Here is a 19,168-nt window from a genome sequence, read left to right as displayed (position 1 = left end):
GTGTGCTTCTCTGTGTGTGCTTCTCTGTGTGTGCTTCTCTGTGTGTGCTTCTCTGTGTGTGCTTCTCTGTGTGTGTGTGTGTATTTCTGTGTGTGTGTGTATGCACGCCCGCGTGTGTGTGTTTGACCAGTAGGTAGTGATTAGGTCATGCTCCCTCTGTGTCAGCACTGATAAGAAGGCCCAGGTCTACTTTGATAGGGCCACTGGCCTGTCAGGAAGCCTAGTTTAAACTGACAGCTTTATCCAGATGCTGTTTCCGCTCTCTTCCTGTAAGGATGTTATTGATAGGAGAGCACCAGGTCTCCTACAGCACTGGCCCCTAGGGAGAGGGATACACTGGTATTAGTAACCTATGACTCAAGTAGTACACCAGATATTTTATGTATGGTAGTACACTAGGACCCATACTGTAGAGATATAGTGATACAGCATTGGTCAGGGAAAGGGGGGATACCTAGTCAGTTGTACACCTGAATGCATTCAACTGAAATGTGTCTTCCGCATTTAACCCAACCCCTCTGAATCGGAGAGGTGCGGGGGCTTGCCTTAATCGACGTCCACGTCATCTGTAACCTACACCAGACCACTGTGTTATGGATGGGGGTAGACCAGGACTTCTCCAACACTGGCCCATAGTATACAGTAGGGACCTTGAGAACAGGGATACAGTGTAAACATATAGGGTCATTTATAACTTCTACGTACCTTCTATCTATTTGTAGACGTTCAAGAGTGGCCTGGAGTGCTTTTTAACCAAAACCCCCCTCCCCCTAACCAAACCTCCAGCGGGACACAGAATGAATGGGCTTGCGGGCCGGATCCTGTCCACGGGCCGCATGTTGCCCACCCCTAGTGTAACCTAAGGTATCCTAAGAGTAAAGTAGTTTACTACAGGCTTCTGCTGTGGGTCTATGACCATGTCTGTTATCCATGTGTTTAAAACAATAGCAGATGAGTAAAACACTACAAAGGCTGTGTCCGAACTGTTCTATTCCTTCCAGCTGACCACCAGCAAAATATATCAGATTTATCAGATGTATTTATCAGGAATTCCTACTTTTCTGTCGTGTGTGCTCCATTTGTCTCCGAGCCAGAATCCAGATTTTCCACATTGTATGTTGTCGTGGTCACATCCCTAACAATGTATTGAAGCTTTAATATTATTTGTAATGGTGGATGAGCCCACTTTCCGCTAATAAATCACAATGTTTACTGACTTACTGAGTGAGTGAGTGAGTGAGTGCTGCAGGGAGCCAATCGATTTCAGGCAAGATGGATGCAGCCATTACTGAATATTCTGTGTCAGGGAAATAGGCCTCTAATGACTCTACTGTCTAAATGGGATCCTGTACTGTTGTTTTCGCATGCTGCAGCCTGTGTCTTAACAATCACATCTCACTATGCAGTATGCCTACTAAACTGACATCATGACTATTGTTTATATTCTAGTATGACAAAAGTTCTGTTCTTATGTCCTTAGTTATTCAGATGTCTCACGGAATGCATTTTATGTGTGTTTTAATAGTATTCAACACATTTTCATATTTACTCTCATCTTTTACAGAAGCGTTCGGGTGGCGCCCAAGAAGGTGGGCGGGGCTCCGTCCCCAGGCTCCTCCACTCCTGTCCCATCAGCCACCGCTGCTGTGGCGGCCGCCGGGACACCAGTCAACAACGTTGCCGTGGTTTCCACGGGCGATGCCTCCCAGAGCACCACCGCTGAGGCTGCAGCCGGTGAGTCCCAGACATTAGGAGGTATGTTAGGTGACCCAGCAGTAAGGTTACCATGCTACGGAGACAGCACGTCAGAGCTGCATCAAACAATAAGTCAGTGACAACACCAAGAATTCCAGCTAGCCAAGTCCAAGGAAAATACCTGTCAAAAAAACTATCTTTTGGTATTTGTTTCATTAGCCCACTGTTGATACAGTCCTGAAATGTTTTGCTTGTCCGCAGTGAAGTTTTCAAGATATTGAACTTTCAAAATACAGAAAGTGTCACAGTATGATGCGTTTTGCAGTTTATCTCCTCCTAATCTGCCTCCTTAAGCCTTAGCAGTACTTCTATGTTAGGTTCCATAGATCAGTCCCTCAGTATAGGGCGGCAGGTAGCCTAGTGGTTAAGAGCGTTGGGTTTGTAATCCCCAAGCCGACGGTGAAACATCTGCCGATGTGCCCTTGAGCAAGGCACTTAACCCAAACTGCTCCTGTAAGTCACTCTGGATAAGAGCGTTTGCTAGATGACTACAATGTAGTATAGTATTTCAGTGTGTATTTCTGAGTGTTCCCTCCACGCTGTGTAATCCAGTTAGCCTGGAACACAGCAGAGCAGGCAGACAGAGCAGCATTATTACAGGATTAGTGCGTTATCAGGGATTACTGTCAGATGCTATATAGTACAGTACTCTGACTGCAGCCCAAATACTGACTTTTATTCTGTCTTAATGGGGTATTTATTTAGGTTTGGCTTAAATGGGATGTCATGTTGACATTAGGTAAAGAAGGAGTGATATTCTGTGTGTTGTAGAACTAGGAATTATACAGTGTATATGTATATGATAAATGATGCATAACAAGTTATAGAATCATAGATTAATGTATAAACTTTATCAAGTCCACATTGTTTTCTATGCACCAGGCTCAGCTTAATAAAAGTGCTCAAATTTCTTTCAACTCAAGTAGAAGTCTTGTCTATTGAGTGGAGTAGGACTCCTTTAGTCCATGGTGACAGTCGGTAAACACTGGGCAGAAGACCTATTGACATTTCCTTTCATGTCTTGTGTGTGGATAGAGCATGTTTTGTGTGTGTGTGTGTGTGTGTGTGTGTGTGTGTGTGTGTGTGTGTGTGTGTGTGTGTGTTTTAGGCGCTTGTGCATGTAGCCTACTATAGTGTTAGGCGGGAAATGTTTGCGTAAGTGTGTGTGTGTGTGATTTGAGGAGTGTGTGTGAAAGGGGGTGAAGAGAGCGAGAGAGTGTGTGGGTTTAAGGGGGGGCCAGTGGGAGGATTAATGGAGATAAGTTAATTTACTCCTCCACTGTTTGAAGGAGCTACTTCATGTCCACTGGGAGCCTCTCAGCAGGCCACACAACACAGTGGTGCTTAAAGACGGGCCCCCGTGTCCACACACACACATTCCAGTCCACACCACAGCCTGTCATTCCCTAAGAGTTATCCCTGCTCTGAGACCGTCCCTTACGGCTGGGAAAACAAGCCCACCAAACACCAGAGGAATCGCCTCCACGTATTCAGCCGGGCATTATGGAATTTATGGGCGACAGTGAAATAGAATTTATGGGCAGATCAATCAAACGTTGTGCTTTGTAGACGTTATGGACTCGTGTGTCTCTGCCGCGAGGACGGTGTCGTAAAGCACCTGGAAGTCATTTCACGAATATGCGCCGAAAGCGATGAAAGCAAATGTGTTAATTAAAAAAAGTATACTTTTTTTGCTTACTTTATGTTAAATAATTTTCACTATTTACCGGAACATTTAAAAATGATTCAGTCCGATATCAGCTCAAAAGGCAAACGAATCCTGTATGCATAGTGGTGTGTAAAAGGAAAACCCTGCTAATATCCATGCTGGTTTGTAAAAGAAAAATCTGCATGAATATTCCATGATGAATGTAGCATTAATTAGGCCATACATGAACAAAATGATCTATGCCCAAGTGGAAGGAAGATGTACGGAGGAAACTCTACATCATCCACTATCTAACACCAGACAATTACACTACACTTATCCCACACACACATAAATCCACCCGTTCTGTAACATTAGAAACCCTCTGAAACCCTCACCAGATTTATTGAGCCACTCGTTCCTTCAGTGCAGTAATGTATTGGTGTGGAGGAGGGCCAATGTATTGTCATATCCTGCTACCAAACTGGTAATGATACTAATAATGATACTGATACTAATAATGATACTGCTACTAATAATCATACTGATACTAATAATGATACTGCTACTGATAATGATACTGCTACTGATAATGATACTGATACTAATAATGATACTGCTACTGATAATGATACTGCTACTAATAATGATACTGATACTAATAATGATACTGATACTAATAATGATACTGATACTAATAATGATACTGATACTAATAATGATATTGATAATGATACGAATAATGATACTGATACAAATAATGATACTAATACTGATGCTAATAATGATACTGATACCGATACTAATAATGATACCGATACTAATAATGATACCGATACTAATAATGATACTGCTACTAATAATGATACTGCTACTGATAATGATACTGCTACTGATAATGATACTGCTACTGATAATGATACTGCTACTGATAATGATACTGATACTAATAATGATACTGATACTAATAATGATACTGATAATGATACGGATACAAATAATGATACTGCTACTGATAATGATACTGCTACTAATAATGATACTGATACTAATAATGATACTGCTACTGATAATGATATTGATACTGATACTGATGCTAATACTGATGCTAATAATGATACTGATAATGATACTGATGCTAATAATGATACTGATAATGATACTGATGCTAATAATGATACTGATAATGATACTGATACTAATAATGATACTGATACTAATGATAGTAATAATAATGATACTGATACTAATGATAGTAATAATAATGATACTGATACTATTAATGATTCTGATACTAATAATGAACCACTGGATTATCTCCAGAAACCACATTTATACTCCACTCCTTTCTTTATGTAGAAATGCATTGAGGTGTGTGTGTGTGTACGCTCTTCTGTTCGTGTGTGTGTGTCTACTGTCCTGTCTTGCTCCCAGACTAATAATGAGGCTCTCTGGTTTCCACCAGGATCAGCCAGCGCCAACCTGCCATCTGTCCCCACGCTGTCCCCAATGACCCGGGACACAGCCCCCAGTATGAGGTGATACGTCACTACACACACCACCTGAACACGAGAGATCTCTCACACACACACACACACACACACACACACACACACACACACACACACACACACACACACACACACACACACACACACACACACACACACACACACACACACACACACACACACACACATTCTTAATTTTTCTCTATTTGTCTATTTGTGTTGTGATGTAAGACAATATTGTGGATTCTGTAGTGGTTTTAGCTGCTGCTTTGTGGGTTAATTTCAGTTTTAAAGTCACCACTATGCATTTTAATATTCTATAATACATATTTGCCTGGTGTTGACGTGTTCATGTAAACGTGGAACGTGCATGTGTTTGAATTTGAGTGTCTAATCTTCCCCTCAGTATCTCAGAGAGGCTGGAGCATGCTCTGGAGAAGGCTGCCCCCCTACTGAGAGAGATCTTTGTGGACTTTGCCCCTTTCCTCTCTCGCACCCTGCTGGGTAGTCACGGACAGGAGCTCCTCATCGAGGGCACCAGTAAGCACCCGTCTACAGAGCATTTATAAAGCCCTTTTTACATCAGCAGATGTCACAAAGTCCTTTATCTATACACACACACACACACACACACACACACTAGATTATAATGATATCAAACTCATCTTTTATGTGAACCACTTATCTCAATAAAACGTTTCTCTAGATTTCCGACCTGACTGCCAATGATCTGAGGGCTAAACCTACCATCCCACACTAGTATACACACTGCAGAATTATGGGCCATTTCACACGCTTCTTCATCTAAACAGCACTAACACAGGCCCTTTGGTAATGACATCAAGGCTGGTAAAGGCCTCAATAGAGTGGATCAGTTTTAACTAACTGATTGTAGCTGCGGTACAGGGAGGGGAGGGTCCTAGAGGCCTGGGTCAGGGGTCAGCCCACTAATGGGAGTGTTTGGGATGTCTACTGCCACCAAACAAAATGGAAATTTGATTGATAGCTGCAGGGGGGATGAGGGGGGGTTAGGGATTTGTGGGGGGGGGGGTAGTGGGTGGGTGTGGAGGGATTGTGTGTGTGTGGCCATACGTACGTGTGTGCGTGGGCGTGCACAGACCAGAGTAACTGAGAATGCAGAGGTCACTATCCCTTTTCCTCTCTGCATATGAAATGACCCCTGGCCACTCCACTGGCCCCACCCCCTGCCCCCCTCTTCCCCTCAAAGACCTTCCACCACTATAGGATCAATGAGACATATGCTGAACCACGTCTCAGCCTGTAATACAAGGCCCAATATGCATTAGTTTACAGTAACATCATGTCCACTCATTAGGCCACATCAATACTACTCTGTCCCCACGCAGATGTCGCCGGATTAGGTGCTTCTGGTCACATTGTGTTAATGTATGTGTGTGTGTGTGGGTTCATTGGAGCGTGCACACACTACTACACACGTCTACATTTTCACTGAAGAAGGCCAAAATGGTTGTCATGGCAGTGAACTTGTATTTTAGTTTAAACTTTCATTCTCTTCCTATCTCTCTATCCCCCTCTCTCTCTCTCTCCCCGTCCTCTCTCTCTCTCCCCGTCCTCTCTCTCTCTCTCCCCGTCCTCTCTCTCTCTCTCCCCGTCCTCTCTCTCTCTCTCCCCGTCCTCTCTCTCTCTCTCCCCGTCCTCTCTCTCTCTCTCCCCGTCCTCTCTCTCTCCCCGTCCTCTCTCTCTCCCCGTCCTCTCTCTCTCTCTCCCCGTCCTCTCTCTCTCTCTCCCCGTCCTCTCTCTCTCTCTCCCTGTCCTCTCTCTCTCTCTCCCTGTCCTCTCTCTCTCTCTCTCTCCCTGTCCTCTCTCTCTCTCTCTCTCCCCGTCCTCTCTCTCTCTCTCTCCCCGTCCTCTCTCTCTCTCTCTCCCCGTCCTCTCTCTCTCTCTCTCCCCGTCCTCTCTCTCTCTCTCTCTCTCCCCGTCCTCTCTCTCTCCCCGTCCTCTCTCTCTCTCTCCCCGTCCTCTCTCTCTCTCTCTCTCTCCCCGTCCTCTCTCTCTCTCTCTCTCTCCCCGTCCTCTCTCTCTCTCCCTCTCTCCCCGTCCTCTCTCTCTCTCTCTCTCTCCCCGTCCTCTCTCTCTCTCTCTCTCTCCCCGTCCTCTCTCTCTTTCTCTCTCTCCCCGTCCTCTCTCTCCCCGTCCTCTCTCTCCCCGTCCTCTCTCTCCCCGTCCTCTCTCTCCCCGTCCTCTCTCTCTCTCTCTCTCTCTCCCCGTCCTCTCTCTCTCTCTCCCCCTCCTCTCTCTCTCTCTCTCCCCCTCCTCTCTCTCTCTCTCTCCCCCTCCTCTCTCTCTCTCTCTCCCCATCCTCTCTCTCTCTCTCTCTCTCCCTCCCCCTCCTCTCTTTCTCTCTCTCTCCCCCTCCTCTCTTTCTCTCTCTCTCCCCCTCCTCTCTCTCTCTCCCCCTCCTCTCTCTCTCTCTCTCTCTCCTTCCCCCTCCTCTCTTTCTCTCTCTCTCCCTGTCCTCTCTTTCGCTCTCTCTCTCTCTCCGTCCTCTCTCTCGCTCTCTCTCTCTCTCTCCCCGTCCTCTCTTTCTCTCTCTCTCCCCGTCCTCTCTCTCTCTCTCTCCCCATTCTCTCTCCCTCTCTCTCTCCTTCCTCTCTCTCTCTCTCTCTCTCTCTCTCTCTCTCTCTCCCCGTCCTCTCTCTCTCTCTCTCTCTCTCCCCATCCTCTCTCTCTCTCTCTCTCCCTGTCTTTCTCCCCTCCTCTCTCTTTTTCCAGGTCTGGTGTGTATGAAGTCCAGCAGTTCGGTGGTAGAGCTGGTCATGCTGCTCTGTTCTCAGGCAAGTCTTCCATTTTTGTCTCTCTCTCTACCTCCACCTCTTTCCTTCCCTCCCTCTCTCTCCCTCCTCCTCTTCACCCCATCTGAGTTATCGTCCCTATTGTCCTCACCTTGAGTGCAGTAACTCCAGGATGGAGAGATGGAGGAACCATCTCTTCCTATCTCTCCTCCTCACCTCCCCTCAGGCCATTCCACAGTCACCCCAATCTCTCGCTCCCTCTCTCCAAACGAGAGAGAAGGCATCTTTAATGACCGCTGATATTGGCCTTAAGGTCAAGGGTTCCCGACCTGTCCGTCCACCTTTGACCCTTAGCGTCGGCCCCGGTGGCCCTCAGCGTTCCTCTGTGGCTGGGGCCAACCTGATGAGGAGGGGAAAATGCTGCTTTGCATTGATTACGGTTAGCAGCCTAGCCTCCCCTTCTGATTGGTTGTGTTCTGTGTCCAAGTTTATTTAGTGTGGCGCTGATGGAGGATTCATGAATACAGATGAAGGAATCATAGCAGGTGTGGTGCATCAGTAGATCAATGGGCTGGGTGTCAATAAACTGGAGATAGATCACACAGCTAATGGTGTGGAGCAGGGATCAGGGAGAGGCCATGGTCTGCTGGTCCTGACTGGACATTTACATTCATGGATACACACACACACACACACACACAGGTAAGCACACGCTCAGGCAGGTAAGCACACGCTCAGGCAGGCAGGCAGGCAGGCAGGCAGGCAGGCAGGCAGGCAGGCAGGCAGGCAGGCAGGCAGGCAGGCAGGCAGGCAGGCAGGCAGGCAGGCAGGCAGGCAGGCAGGCAGGCAGGCAGGCAGGCAGGCAGGCAGGCAGGCAGGCAGGCAGGCAGGCAGGCAGGCAGGCAGGCAGGCAGGCAGGCAGGCAGGCAGGCAGGCAGGCAGGCAGGCAGGCAGGCAGGCAGGCAGGCAGGCAGGCAGGCAGGCAGGCAGGCAGGCAGGCAGGCAGGCAGGCAGGCAGGCAGGCAGGCAGGCAGGCAGGCAGGCAGGCAGGCAGGCAGGCAGGCAGGCAGGCAGGCAGGCAGGCAGGCAGGCAGGCAGGCAGGCAGGCAGGCAGGCAGGCAGGCAGGCAGGCAGGCAGGCAGGCAGGCAGGCAGGCAGGCAGGCAGGCAGGCAGGCAGGCAGGCAGGCAGGCAGGCAGGCAGGCAGGCAGGCAGGCAGGCAGGCAGGCAGGCAGGCAGGCAGGCAGGCAGGCAGGCAGGCAGGCAGGCAGGCAGGCAGGCAGGCAGGCAGGCAGGCAGGCAGGCAGGCAGGCAGGCAGGCAGGCAGGCAGGCAGGCAGGCAGGCAGGCAGGCAGGCAGGCAGGCAGGCAGGCAGGCAGGCAGGCAGGCAGGCAGGCAGGCAGGCAGGCAGGCAGGCAGGCAGGCAGGCAGGCAGGCAGGCAGGCAGGCAGGCAGGCAGGCAGGCAGGCAGGCAGGCAGGCAGGCAGGCAGGCAGGCAGGCAGGCAGGCAGGCAGGCAGGCAGGCAGGCAGGCAGGCAGGCAGGCAGGCAGGCAGGCAGGCAGGCAGGCAGGCAGGCAGGCAGGCAGGCAGGCAGGCAGGCAGGCAGGCAGGCAGGCAGGCAGGCAGGCAGGCAGGCAGGCAGGCAGGCAGGCAGGCAGGCAGGCAGGCAGGCAGGCAGGCAGGCAGCAGGCAGGCAGGCAGGCAGGCAGGCAGGCAGCAGGCAGCAGGCAGGCAGGCAGGCAGGCAGGCAGGCAGGCAGGCAGGCAGGCAGGCAGGCAGGCAGGCAGGCAGGCAGGCAGGCAGGCAGGCAGGCAGGCAGGCAGGCAGGCAGGCAGGCTCTGGCTGCCTGCCTGAGCGTGTGCTTACCTGTGTGTGTGTGTATCCATGAATGTAAATGTCCAGCCAGGCGCAGGCAGGCAGGCCAGGCGCAGACACACACACACACACACACACAGGTAAGCGCAGGCAGGCACACACACACACAGGTAAGCACACACACACACATACTCAGGCAGGCACACACACACGCACACACATGCACGCACACACACACATCTGTAAGCACATACACATGCACACAAGTACACAGAAATACACAAACACCCACCCACACGTTCACACACATACAAACGCCCCCACACCCACATGGATGAGAGACACAACTCGTACGTAATCACAAACATACTGTTCCCTTATAGGCTTGTAAGAACATACACTGCTCCTATACAGACAAGTACCCAACCAACTGCACTCACACCCCCACAGTGCAGAGACACACACACACACACTCACCACCAGAGATACAGGATAATAAGTGTATCCCCGCCGGGCCTGGTTTGTTAGCAGAAGAGGGGTTTACTATTTAAAACACCAGAACAAAACAGAAAACCCAGTTGATTAATGACACCTCTCTCTCAGACCGCACTGCGCTTTTTTTTTATCTGTTTTATTTTAAAACGAAACACCACCTTTCATCTGCCTTTTTCCTCCCCTCCATCCCATTTACTTCCCATTATTCACTTCACTTGTTCTCCAAAAGGGAGGTAATCTAGAGAGATTACACATCCGTTCTGGTGTCACCGGGGCAGTGTGGATGTGGGCTAGCGGGGTGCGGGGACATTGGGGAGGGGAAGTGAACCCTAGCGGTCCTGGAGGGAGGGAGGGAGGGAGGGAGCGGAGTATAAATGACATGCTCTAATGCTCCTATTTGTCATATCTGTCAGGGTGTTGTTTAATGCTAATATAATCAAAGGCAGAATCTGGTGATTGCCGACCGAGAGAAAGAGGGCCCCTGGCCCCCAGTCCCACTGGTCTCTCTCTCTCTCTCTCTCTTTCTCTCTGTGTCTGTCTCTCTGAAGCATTATGACTTTCTCTCTCTGTGGGAAAAGGGAACGGTCCAAGATGGCGTTGATTGCTTCAGTAAATCATCCAACCAAATTCTCTCACAGCCGAAGCAAATGTAATTGTGTTGTTGTGTGGATGGGAGGAAAGGAGGAGGGAGGGGGTGTTGTGGAGTATGGTGATATGATCTACCTTGATGAGGAGAGAGAGAGCGAGAGAGAGAGAGAGAAAGAGAGAGAGAGAGGGACTGGGGCTCAGAGAGAGAGAGACTGGGGCTCAGAGAGAGAGAGACTGGGGCTCAGAGAGAGAGAGACTGGGGCTCAGAGAGAGAGAGAGAGAGACTGGGGCTCAGAGAGAGAGAGAGAACAAGATCTGTTTTTCTTCCCTGGGCTAAATTCCATCTTCCAGCCAGACTTGTGTTGTGGCGATAATGACATTTTTTCCTGTGATTTGCGTGCACCTCTGTTTCCCCTCTCTCTCTCTGACTGGGAAAGTGAGAGAAAGAAAGGCAGGGAGTGATTGATGATCTTATGTAGCCCAGCCGCAGGGCCCTCCGGCACAGGAAATGCTCTTGAACCCCACAGGAAGCGCTTCAATCGGCGGCCATCTTGAGAATGTAGACCCTAGTGAGCGAGCCCCAAGCGTTGGTCTGCGATGGGAGGAGATTGAGATGATTTTGATAGATTTTTCTCTTCTCTCTAGCCCCCCTCCTCCTCTCACTTTATCCCTCTCATCCAAGATGGCGCGATGCGATAGCTATCGTGTCTGAAATGTTTTATTAATTTCCTGAGGGGTTGAGATGGAGTGGGACCGGGGTCAGAGGTCGAGAGGCTAGGGGCCACAGAAGAGTTTTTAATCACGCCTCGTATGAGACATACAACACAGGGCCACTTCAGCCTGGCATTGAGGAGGGGATACTAAACCACAGTTTGATAGGACCCCGTCTGTAAAGAACGCTACTCCTCTACCCAATTAAAGATCCATTTGGATCCGAGATCAGAGACATTCATGTCAGAGACGTTATTGCTTCATTGCTTGGTCTCTTGTGGTTGTATTGATCAGCATATACGAACTGTGGAATAATGGTGTGGTAGTGTAGTTTCATAAACATGGCTTGTACTCTACCCAGTGATAGGTGCCCAGTGACAGGTGCCCAGTGACAGGTGCCCAGTGACAGGTGCCCAGTGACAGGTGCCCAGTGACAGGTGCCCAGTGACAGGTGCCCAGTGACAGGTGCCCAGTGACAGGTGCCCAGTGACAGGTGCCCAGTGACAGGTGCCCAGTGACAGGTGCCCAGTGACAGGTCCAATCATTTCTCTCTCTAGAATGAGGTACAGCCGTGTAGATGTAGTATCCTGTACCGTAGGTCCAGTTGTTGTTTCCGAGGTTGTTGATAAAGGAAGGCATTTCATTTTGCTGTTTAATGTTTCAATTAACTCATTGGTTTTCTGGCATCCGTGGGCTTTTTAGTAAGTTGACCAGAAATGTTATTTTCATTGGGATGACAATCTAACTTTGGGTTGATGAGGAATTGCGTCCACGCTCATTGTTAGTGGACTAAAACGAGGGCTGGAAGAGAGACGGTTTAGCTCTGGTCCAGCTCCCCAAGCGGAGTATCAAGACATCCCGTTCCTCTCAGGTAATTGCTTGCGATGGATCCTTCAAAGCTGAGACTTGTTGGGTATTACGTGACTATCATCTCTGAGACTCCGTCAGTCCGAGCTCACCGCTCTCTCCGCTAGGCCTCTCTCCTCACCGACAACGCCCTTAATTCGCCATGACAGGCTCTCTCCATGACAACGAACAGTGGCCTAGCTTCTCTCTGTCACCATGTCGGATCTACAGCCTTCAAAGGTGCATCACTTAAAAAGGTTTCCATCCACAACACTGATAAATAGATAATGCTGACTCAGTTAAAACTCTGTGTGTGTGTGTGTGTGTGTGTGTGTGTGTGTGTGTGTGTGTGTGTGTGTGTGTGTGTGTGTGTGTGTGTGTGTGTGTGTGTGTGTGTGTGTGTGTGTGTGTGTGTGTGTGTGTGTGTGTGTGTGTACATACATGTGCTAAGCTAGTCTCCTCTCTCCTCCACTCTCCACTCTGATAAATCATCTCATTGGATACAGGACAGTCCACTATCAGAGAGGCGTCTGTCAGATGAATCAGCCAGCAGCAGTGTCTGTGTCCTGTAGATCATGTGGTTATTGTCTGAACAGTCTGTCAGGACATCCAACCTTACAGCACTTATCACTACATCCCTCCTGTACATAGAGAGGTGGGGAAGTCAACTACCATCCTGTACATAGAGAGATGGGGGAGTCAACTACCATCCTGTACATAGAGAGGTGTGGGAGTCAACTACCATCCTGTACATAGAGAGGTGGAGGAGTCAACTACCATCCTGTACATAGAGAGGTGGAGGAGTCAACTACCATCCTGTACATAGAGAGGTGGGGGAGTCAACTACCATCCTGTACATAGAGAGGTGTGGAGAGAGGAGTCAACTACCATCCTGTACATAGAGAGGTGGAGGAGTCAACTACCATCCTGTACATAGAGAGGTGTGGAGAGAGGAGTCAACTACCATCCTGTACATAGAGAGGTGTGGAGAGAGGAGTCAACTACCATCCTGTACATAGAGAGGTGTGGAGAGAGGAGTCAACTACCATCCTGTACATAGAGAGGTGTGGAGAGAGGAGTCAACTACCATCCTGTACATAGAGAGGTGGGGGAGTCAACTACCATCCTGTACATAGAGAGGTGTGGAGAGAGGAGTCAACTACCATCCTGTACATAGAGAGGTGTGGGAGTCAACTACCATCCTGTACATAGAGAGGTGTGGAGAGAGGAGTCGACTACCATCCTGTACATAGAGAGGTGTGGAGAGAGGAGTCAACTACCATCCTGTACATAGAGAGGTGTGGGAGTCAACTACCATCCTGTACATAGAGAGGTGTGGAGAGAGGAGTCAACTACCATCCTGTACATAGAGAGGTGTGGAGAGAGGAGTCAACTACCATCCTGTACATAGAGAGGTGGAGGAGTCAACTACCATCCTGTACATAGAGAGGTGTGGAGAGAGGAGTCAACTACCATCCTGTACATAGAGAGGTGTGGAGAGAGGAGTCAACTACCATCCTGTACATAGAGAGGTGTGGAGAGAGGAGTCAACTACCATCCTGTACATAGAGAGGTGTGGAGAGAGGAGTCAACTACCATCCTGTACATAGAGAGGTGTGGAGAGAGGAGTCAACTACCATCCTGTACATAGAGAGGTGGGGGAGTCAACTACCATCCTGTACATAGAGAGATGGGGGAGTCAACTACCATCCTGTACATAGAGAGGTGGGGGAGTCAACTACCATCCTGTACATAGAGAGGTGGAGGAGTCAACTACCATCCTGTACATAGAGAGATGGGGGAGTCAACTACCATCCTGTACATAGAGAGGTGGAGGAGTCAACTACCATCCTGTACATAGAGAGGTGGGGGAGTCAACTACCATCCAGTACATAGAGAGGTGTGGAGAGAGGAGTCAACTACCATCCTGTACATAGAGAGGTGGAGGAGTCAACTACCATCCTGTACATAGAGAGGTGGGGGAGTCAACTACCATCCTGTACATAGAGAGGTGTGGAGAGAGGAGTCAACTACCATCCTGTACATAGAGAGGTGTGGAGAGAGGAGTCAACTACCATCCTGTACATAGAGAGGTGTGGAGAGAGGAGTCAACTACCCTCCTGTACACAGAGAGGTGGAGGAGTCAACTACCATCCTGTACATAGAGAGGTGTGGAGAGAGGAGTCAACTACCATCCTGTACATAGAGAGAGGTGGGGGAGTCAACTACCATCCTGTACATAGAGAGGTGTGGAGAGAGGAGTCAACTACCATCCTGTACATAGAGAGGTGTGGAGAGAGGAGTCAACTACCATCCTGTACATAGAGAGGTGGGGGAGTCAACTACCATCCTGTACATAGAGAGGTGGGGGAGTCAACTACCATCCTGTACATAGAGAGGTGGGGAAGTCAACTACCATCCAGTACATAGAGAGGTGGGGGAGTCAACTACCATCCTGTACATAGAGAGGTGTGGAGAGAGGAGTCGACTACCATCCAGTACATAGAGAGGTGTGGAGAGAGGAGTCAACTACCATCCTGTACATAGAGAGGTGGGGGAGTCAACTACCATGGTGTACATTGAGAGAAGGTGGGCAGGAGTGTACAATTATTGGTAACATGATGGCATATGTACTACTGTACTCATTTACAAATGAAGTTATGTTTAGGCTTTTGTGAAAGACTGTCGGCGTAGAGGTCACTGCTAGAGCGGCAGGTAGCTGAGCGGTTAAGAACGTTGGGCCAGTAACCGAAAGGTTGTTGGTTTAAATCCCAGAGCCGACCAGGTGAAAGATCTGCTGATGTGCCCATGAGCAAGGCTCTTAATCCTAATTGCTCCTGTAAATTCCTCTGGATAAGAGTGTCTGCTAAATGACTCCAATGTAAAATCTGTGTAAGGCAGTACAATTTTCTTTCTCCAAAGAAGGAAATCATTTTCACTCCACACTTTTCTCAAAGGGTGAACCACAGTACTACATTGCACCCTGTACACAAGCTGACAAGCACAGACACTGATATGAGAACGAGAGAGAGACAAGTACATTCCGAACCCATATGAATTTGGAACCTGCAAGGTAAGATAACACTATATTAATAGTTCCTGTCAGTCTCCACTCTGCATGTCAGGTAAAAAAAAACAAAAAAACATTTGAAACAGGATTATGTTCACGTATAAATAATCCCAATTTACGCTCGCTGTTTTGCACCCCCCCCCCCCGAGCCTGAGCAGACTCACAGTAAAACAGCCTGGTGCCAAATTAAAATCCACTCAATTTTAGGAGGTCCCCCTGGCCGCTAGGCCCCTCTTCCTGTCAGGAAGGGTCCCCCTCTGGCTGCATAGCTCACATCAGCAGGGTGCCGCAAGAATGAAGTGCCACTTGGTGTTACTCTGTTTTCACTCCTCCCAGCCAGGAGAGTACCTTTCAAAGAATGTCTAAGCCTGATATTACCCCTCTCTGACCAAACTAGAGGGGGACACTGGTGTGCCGATAGGCTACAGACCCTGGGCTGCGCCCCGTGGCACACGGTTGGGGTTTAGGGGGCTGGTGAGGGGGAGGAGAGGGGGAGGAAAAATAACACTTTGATGGCACTGATCTTGAACCTTGTGTGTGTGTTTGGCTACGCGGCGGGGTGTTTGCTCCGGCTGTGAAGAGTAATGGGGAAAGTATTCGGCCCCGGAGTTTCAGAGCATTCCTCCTCCACGTCTTTCACCTTCCCCCACGTCCCCTGGTCCCTAAACAGCTCATACTACATGGCTACGCTCTTGATCCATTAAGAAGTCAGCAGAAAGGGCTAGAAACGCAACCAGTGGACATCTGTGAATACTTGTTTGGTCTAGTCATTGATTGATTGATTGATTGGTTGATTGTCTTAAATTGTATTGGAAAAAAAGATGCACTGGGTACAACCCCAAATTAAATTAACTTGTTTCCAACGTGGCCCCCAATGGAATACACACAATATGGACAAAACGCAAGAAAACAACAGTAATCCCTACAGTACAAAACAGCCCCATACAACACCATACAGCATAGAATAAATCAATACATAGCTATCAGTACAACTTTGCTCTTAACCACCCTACCTTGTTATATGTACGTACCACCTTGTTTATAGCCCACTTTGTAATCCAAGTCAGATTACACTGTCTGAAAATAACTTTCCGATGTCTGCATTGATCACAAACAGAAGACTAAGTGAGAAAGTCCACCACAGACAGACATCTCCAGGTTGTTTTCACCAGCGGGTCATTAAGAGTCGTAGTCCTCTAGATCTCAGGTCAGAGAGTATTGATCTTGTAGCCATAGTGATGCCGTGCTCCGGGCACGCGGGGGGTTAAACTCCAAGTCCTGCCGCTCTCTATTTTCAGCCTAGAGGTTAAGGGTCAGGGGTCGGGAGAAGCCAAGTGCTCCAGGGAAGAAAGTCAATGTCTGCTGATCTGCCCATTGACTAGAGGAGAGGTGTCCATCTGTTAAACAGGTCAACTCTGGAAGGGTAGGATCACTGGAGCTCTGACAATGAATGATATTATCAGCTATTACACTGGATTAGTGCAGGTTTATTGTTGGATTCTGAGAACATCGTTTAGCATTGATAATGTTTTGGGGTGAGTTCAAACTCGTGTTTGCTTGAATGTTTTATCCTAGAAATGACCTTTCCACTATTCTCAATCGCCACCATTAAATACTAATCACTCCTCAACCCAGATCGTTATTTCATCTAGGCTTTTCTGCAAGATAAATATTAGTCTTTTTTTAGGTGTGAATGTGATCACACAAACACGGAAGCAAGCCATTTTTTGAGAGATGTTTTCCTTAAACACGGATAGCATCTGAGAACTCGCATGTGGGGTTGTTGAGTGTTGAGGAAGTCACATCCGCAATTAGACTTTGTCTACACTCGCTGTCACAAGTCCTTTTGATACGGCGACCAGATGAGGAAATGAACTCGTCAACTTCCTTATCCTTCAGCAACTGGTGATAGGTGGAATGAGCATTCAACTGTTGACTCTGAAATGAATACATCTTGTTTGCACAATGTCTTTGATCTCTCATCGTAGACCAAGCTTATCAATTAGGAATGTTTTTTTAAGTTTGCAAGTCAAAGACATTTGGATACAAATTAAAAATATTCTGTCATTTCACAAACATTTATGTTTCATTATTCTGAACGGCTTCTGTGTAACCGTCTTATCGCCGCGTGGTTTAAAGGGTTAACCACCAATGTCACGTCATATCTACTAGTATCATCTACTATAAATGCACGTTTCTGTGGCTTACTGACCCAGTTTCTTATTCTGCCTTTTTCATTCTTAAATGTGAAACAACAATGAATTAGTTCTGTTCCTCTGTCAGCCCTTAACAGGAGAGCATGGCGTGTTATGTCTAACACTTCTCGTAGTGACTGTACGCCACGATGTAATTCCGTTTCCTCCACTGATCAGAGAGACACAGTAGTGATGCTTTGTTTATATTTGTACATTTTCTAAGGCCTAGCTATAAAAACCAGACTACTCGGCGTCCCAAGTAGCAGCCTATTCCCTAAATTGTGCACCGTAGGCCCTGGTAAAAAGTCAAAAGTAGTGCACTAAATAGGGAATAGGGTTCCATTTAGGACACAACTCTACTGGGCTTATTTTTGTTCTCCTTCCGAAGCTGAAAGGAAACACACAGTACACACTTAGCGCTTACGACGAGTCGTGCTCCCTTTGTCTCCTGTAAAGTCATATTCCCAAGCCCCTTTACAAAACTAACAAATACTTGTGATTATGACTGATGGGACTGAAACACACAAGCGACTTGTTTATTTTTGGTGAGGAGAACCCAGCCTGTTTTTTTGGAGGGTGTGGTGTTGTGGCCGGGCTTGACTTTTCAAAGAGGAGTTTGTGGGGAAGTGTGTGTTTTGTCACTAGTTGTGGAGTTTAAACCTTCATTATGGATCATCAGTAGTAATGAGGAAGTGCGTGTGTAGACTTATTGCCATGGCGTCATCAGAGATAAACCAAACATAGTATTTGGTTTGAATGGAGCTTTGCTTTTAATTCTTACATTGGGGAAACACACACACGCTGGGTTATTCTCCAACATCAGGATCACATTGACTGGTGGTCGTGCCGATGAAACAGGACCAGGGGTAGAACATCTTGTCAGGTCAGAGGTGAGAGGTCACAAATGGCTGCTTGTATCCTCTCATCAGGGTAAGGATGGGGTTATGGAATGGCTCTTATTACAGCCATAAAAGCCTGACCGCACTGACCAGGGCAGCCAGAGAAATCCATACCCCATCACAGAGCTGTCTGATAGATAGCCTCCCGTTTGTCACCATGAGGTGTGTGTGACCCCTCTGATTAGGGCCATAACCTTTTTTAATTCAACAATAGTGTCATTTTCTGTCTCATAACGGGGACATTAGTCTTGTTCATATGACCTTGGCGTGCCTGTTCAGAATGGATCTGTTCAGAATGGATCTGTTCAGAATGCCTCGTGGGGATCTGTGGTAATGTGAAGTGGGATGGTTAATCACAAGTACTTGGAAAAATACTTGTAACTTCTGCACCATGCCATTGTACTGTAAATAGATTTAATTTTCACACCTGCAGAGCTTACATCAAAAGAAGCTGTGTCCATGATGAGCTCTGTTTTGGAACATATCAAACAAGATCCCTTCAGTCACTAGAACAGTCCAGAAGAATCCAGAGGGCAGCAATAAGGAAACTCCCCGGTCTCAGGAGACTACGTCTCCTTTCTCCTTCTTCCTTGTTGTTCCTGAGAGCAGAGCCAGACCTGTTTATGTCTGCACTTCCTGTGGTGTTTATTTCAGGCCCGGTAGGACGGCATGGCGCAGCGCTGCATAGCATAACATAGAGTAGCGTTGCGTGTCCCCCACTGCTTGCAGGGCAGGCCTGCCGAGGCTCATGGCTATCGTCATTCAGCCTGCCGAGGCCCATTGGCCTGGGTCATGTTCTTTAGGGCAAGCAACGGAAAACGTTTTCAAATGTTTTTCAACAGAAAGCAAAAATGAGTGGCT

The 19,168-nt window shown here is 48.2% G+C and overlaps 1 protein-coding gene across 1 annotated transcript in view; it reads left to right on the top strand.

Annotated features, from left to right (window-relative positions):
- LOC106602365 (lipopolysaccharide-responsive and beige-like anchor protein) overlaps nucleotides 1-19,168 on the top strand; it is a 333,282-nt gene that overhangs the window by 110,567 nt on the left and 203,547 nt on the right. Inside the window, 4 exon segments of the mRNA XM_082974174.1 lie at nucleotides 1,565-1,734; nucleotides 4,869-4,941; nucleotides 5,321-5,454; nucleotides 7,669-7,730. Coding sequence (XP_082830300.1) covers nucleotides 1,565-1,734; nucleotides 4,869-4,941; nucleotides 5,321-5,454; nucleotides 7,669-7,730 — 439 coding nt within the window.

The sequence above is a fragment of the Salmo salar genome, chromosome 04, assembly GCF_965601325.2.
Source record: "Salmo salar chromosome 04, fSalSal1, whole genome shotgun sequence".
Classification (NCBI taxonomy): domain Eukaryota; kingdom Metazoa; phylum Chordata; class Actinopteri; order Salmoniformes; family Salmonidae; genus Salmo; species Salmo salar.
Note: the sequence above shows the minus strand (reverse complement) of the source record. Positions and strands in the feature narration are given on the sequence as shown.